Source organism: Monopterus albus, unplaced genomic scaffold (genome assembly GCF_001952655.1).
Source record: "Monopterus albus unplaced genomic scaffold, M_albus_1.0 scaffold53.1, whole genome shotgun sequence".
Taxonomy (NCBI): Eukaryota; Metazoa; Chordata; class Actinopteri; order Synbranchiformes; family Synbranchidae; genus Monopterus; species Monopterus albus.
In genome coordinates, this window is record NW_018127933.1 from 1,644,319 (window position 1) to 1,649,198 (window position 4,880).

Genomic DNA, 4,880 nt, shown 5'->3' on the forward strand with positions numbered 1-4,880 from the left:
TTTTCACTTGTGAAAACAATAGAGAAAAGCAGCCCACCGCCTGTGTGCTATAACTTTAATCTGTAAGTGTGGGTTACAGTTTTGTGTCGCCCGGGTGAGAAAGGTCCGACTGCAACACCAAACACTGGTGTCGTCACTCGTCAGCGATACATGCAAGCACTGCCTGTTCCAACACAAATATTGACATGATTGTCGTATTCAAATGGGCTGGGTGACTGGACATCGGCGGGCCAATCACAGCCCATTGTATCATTACACCTTCTTTTCAGAAATCATTCATAACGCCGATGCGTCAAACACTCACAGAGAAGCCGGCTATAAATACGGCTGCTACGCGGCGCACGGTTAGACATTTTCCCAAAATCAAAGGAAAGACATTTGAGCAAGAACAGTGGGAATCTGGCTTTTATCTGATCTGATTATTCTTCTTGTTTTGCTGTACGTTTCATATTAGTTTAAGCTCACTATGTTGGTCATGGGTGAAATCTATTTGAAGCACGTCGTGGTGGCAGCCGTGTGCTCCGTCCTGGCCACAATGACGCTGGGGTCCCCGGTGGTGGGACCAGAGCCGATCCGATGTGCACCGTGTACTCCGGAGAAACTGAGCCAGTGTCCAGCGGTGGCGCCCGGATGCGCCGATGTGCAGCGTGAGCCCGGCTGTGGATGCTGCTTCGCCTGCGCCCTGAAGGCTGGGGAGCTGTGCGGAATCTACACGGCGCCATGCGGCTCAGGACTGAGGTGCATCCCGAGACCAAGCGACCCCCGGCCGCTGCACTCCCTCACCCGGGGACAAGCCGTGTGCACGCAAAGTACAGAGCCTGAGCCAACCTCCGAACCCCAGGTCCAGACTCAAGGTAAGTATGTCACCTCCACATTTAGACTATACATCTGTAAATAACAAATCCAAGAAATCATCACCATTATCAACCCGAAACACTCGAGTCTTCCACTTTGAAGCCATTTACAGTTACAGTCAGTCAGCCCCACCTCACATTCATTCAAATTTTCTTCTCCAGATCAGGGAGAGCCAGAGCCTGAGATGGAGAACGCAGCTACCATCTCGGACCCCGGCTTCAGCCACTACCTCCCCGGCCACAGTAAGCCCTACGACCCGCGGGCTGCTGCCGACGCTCAGGAGAGCATGAAAGCCAAACTCATCGCCATCCGCAAGAAACTGGTGGAGCAGGTAGAACCCGGTCTCAGCATCACTGTGTGAATTCTGTGAAACAGTCAGTGTGCACTATGTTGGTACTGTAAACGTTTTGGGGAGGCTCTGGGAAAGGACTGGAGCGCCACAAGGGGGAGCGCGTGTGCTGTTTGAAGTGATGAGGGAGGAAAAGATGGCACTGGGGATGCTTGCTGTTACAAGTTTTGTATGCAGTTTGATCACGGCCCACGTGTTTGCTGATAAACAGAATGCTTATTATTTGGCATAGTGCAGGTACAGCGCTCAGTTAACCCTTCTCTCACCTGTCTCCTTTCTGCAGGGGCCCTGTCACATAGAGCTGCAGAGAGCCTTGGAAAAGATTGCCAAGTCCCAGCAGAAATTAGGAGAGAAGTTAACCAGATTCTACCTCCCCAACTGTGACAAACATGGGCTTTACAAACCCAGACAGGTTGGTATTAGGAGAACATATTCTCTGGGTGTATGTATAAGTGTGTGTGGGCTTGTCTGGGATGGATTCATGACTACAGTCAGCATGAAAGAATCTCACCAAGTTGTGTGTGCAAGTGTTTGGCTAAGATTATGTCAACCCTAACTTAAAAGAATTGTGTGTGTGTTGCAGGCAGGGATTTGTTCAGCACTGTTTTGTTTGAGTGCGGTGTCATTTAATGCAGCATTACCGTATATGTGTGCATCAATATGCAATGAAAGTGAAAGCAGTTCGATCAAATGATGTCTGTTTCTGTTTCCCTGCAGTGTGAATCCTCTCTGGATGGACAGAGGGGTCGATGCTGGTGTGTACACTCCTGGAACGGCAAGAAGATGTTCGGCTCGACTGATCTGTCTGTAAACGACGAGTGCCCTTAAAGAGGTCGACCATTGATGCAGATCTCACCCAAAAAATAAAAAAAAAAAGAGAAAAAAGCCACTGTTTGTTCCATATTGATAGCTGTTTATTTATTGATCTTGTCCATGGTGGTGTTTAATTCAGGTACACTGTCATTGCGGGACTGTGGGTCTATTACATTTTATTGGTTAATTATAATTATTTCCTGAGTATTTATATCATTTTGGCCTTATTTTTACTATTATATTAATATTTTTTATTGGTGTATAAAGTGTATATATGTATCTTGGCCCTGAGTAAATCCACTGCTGAGTTGCTGAGTTGAGCTCACCCTGCCCTCAAGGAGTTGACTGGAGGTTTGGTGTTGTGACAAACCAATAAAGAAGAAAAGCACTGAGTAACCAAATGCCATTTAGAAGAATTTCTAAATGTTGTTTTTATGATTAATTTTCACAGTGTTGCCATTATTATGTTTTTTTTTTTGTTATTGGTTTTATTTTCTGATGTGACAGCTCTTGTCAGTGAATGCAAAACTCTCAACAGTCTCAGAAAACATTTCCCATGGTTCCATGGGGCTGCAGATAGCATGACAGGCAGCGCCTCGATGCGTCGCCTCTCAAACGGGTATTTCTACATTTACCTACCTCCAGTATTTGTGCTGTCAGCTGTGTTGATGTATCTGTCACAAAAACAAACTTGCTATTTTACTTTATATGTTGCTGTTCTCTCTGACCAGGAACACATGACCACAAAGAGAGAGTCTCACAGTGAACCATGACGTGCTCTGCTCTATTTACATGCTGCTGTTGGAGAGAGAATTATTGTTTATGTGAGTCTATTCCAAAGTGAATAACTGCTCACTCGTGTGTATGTAGACTTTTGTAACTGAGATGTAATGCAAGAAAAAAAAAGGTGATATATTTAATAAAAACAATAACCTCAGCTGTGCGCTCCTGGCCTCTATTTCACATCAGGAAGAGCTTTTTTGTGCACAAACATTCATAGGTGGCAAAACATGAAAACCGTAACAGCTCCATCAGGACAGTGAAAGTTTGTGTGGAGATCCACTTCTGCACCACATGTTCTATATTCAGTGTGTTTGTGCAGTGTTATCATGGTGCTCTAGAGTGGAGGGCCTTGTCTAACTTTAAACAGTTCACTGGGACATGCAGCGCTGTGCTGCCTTTTGACCCGCTCTCTGTTTGTCTTGGTTGGGCACAGGAATTTGTCTCAACCTCTTGTGCCCGCTACCAGCCTGCCTGGCACCACCAGATTTATTTTTGTTATTTACAAATTGAACCTCTGCTTTATCCTTATTGACACATTCCAAGACTGAGAGAGGCTGATTGCATTCAAAGCTTCATCAGAAATTAATCTGATGACAAATTACTGCCTGTTAATGACAACACAAGCGTGTTCCCATCATTTGATATAACAGACGAGTCACAGAAGAGTCAGGCATCAGAGGCAGCATCTTAAAATGTGTTCACTTTTTATTTAAAAAAGATATTATAAATACAAATTGTTTTTTAAATCAAAATCATTTTCTTTCTGAGATAAAGTAACAGCTGTGTGATGTCTAGTTTAGTATCATGACAAGCTTGAATGAAAAAACTCTGATGGATAAACTAGAAATGAAAATACATTAACCCGTGAACAGAGAGTCTTAACATGACCAGCAGAGAAAAATAAAATTAAAAAGTGACGTAACAGAAGTGTGACCCTGGCTCTGCACTGGCAGGATGGAGGAAGTGACGTACCGCGAGGTGAGAGCTTCACTGACCTTAGGTAGCAGTGAACTCAGATGGCCAGAGACCTGAGTGCCTGACTAACACAGATTTGCCCGAGGTTGAGACTAGCCTGCTGGGCATGGAGCTTTCAAATGACACCGCTGAGAAGCAGAAGAAAAAGTTTCATCAAAAAATATAACATTCATTAGTGATTATATTCCCCAGAATACACTGAATCATATAGACCGTGCTGTGCAATCGGTGAGTCACTGAATTGTTCATAAGAAAACCTAGTTTGGATCAGCTTATAATTTCTTTCTTAGATAAATAATTTTAAGTACTGTACATGAAGTCTAGTCAGACACATAGCTGGCCAGGAAATAATAATAATAATAATAATAATATATAAAAAGACACACTTACAAATATTAGGGAGGGAATAGCTTAAACTTATTTTAAGTATGTTCCTCCCCTATCATCAAGTCTTTGACTAGATGGGATATAGCACCAACAGGCTGGTTGTAAGTTGCTGCCATCTATTAAAGGAGGTGCACAGCCGATTTCATGCTACTGAGCTACTAGGCAAGCGTTCCCTGTCGGCACTCTCTCCACTTTTCAAGTCTTTACACAGGATGTGGGAGAGCATCAGGCAGGAAGCTCTTTGGGGAGGCCCACGCCTCCTCCCTCAGACCCCCTACCACTTGTGTGAATGCATATTTGGTGCCGTGTCCATGTTGTGGAGATTTGTTGGCATATGATCATACAAGCATTTTTCAAAGAAACAAAAACAACAACAACACAAAAGAAAATAGTTGCATTGAATGGAAAATGTCTGAGGGGTGTTCGCTAAGTTCGCTGTCAGAAGTCCTGGTGCAGCTTGGTTTTTCTCTTTTTTATTCCGCCCTATGTTATCATTGTTTTCTTACCGTATCACACTGTGTCATCTGACATTTCCTCTAAGGGAAGGTATGCAGATCGAGATAGGTCCAATTGTCTTTAACTGCATGCATTGACGAGTAGCGCCGCAGCTAAAGTGCTTTAAGTGCATGTGCTTGAAGCATAGGGGCAGCTGGCACCTGCGGCAGGGCAAGCCGGGCACACCGGGCTCCGGACATACAAGCCTACACCAGGGTGCACC

At 44.4% G+C, this 4,880-nt stretch overlaps 1 protein-coding gene across 1 annotated transcript; it reads left to right on the top strand.

Moving 5' to 3' along the window:
* Window positions 1–309: 309 nt before the first annotated feature.
* Window positions 310–2,178, top strand: igfbp1a (insulin-like growth factor binding protein 1a). Its single transcript, XM_020601936.1, has 4 exons — window positions 310–854; window positions 1,017–1,186; window positions 1,488–1,616; window positions 1,922–2,178. Exons 1-4 carry the CDS (start codon window positions 467–469, stop codon window positions 2,030–2,032), a joined length of 798 nt encoding a protein of 265 aa, XP_020457592.1. The 5' UTR covers window positions 310–466; the 3' UTR covers window positions 2,033–2,178.
* The last annotated feature ends 2,702 nt before the right edge of the window (window positions 2,179–4,880 follow it).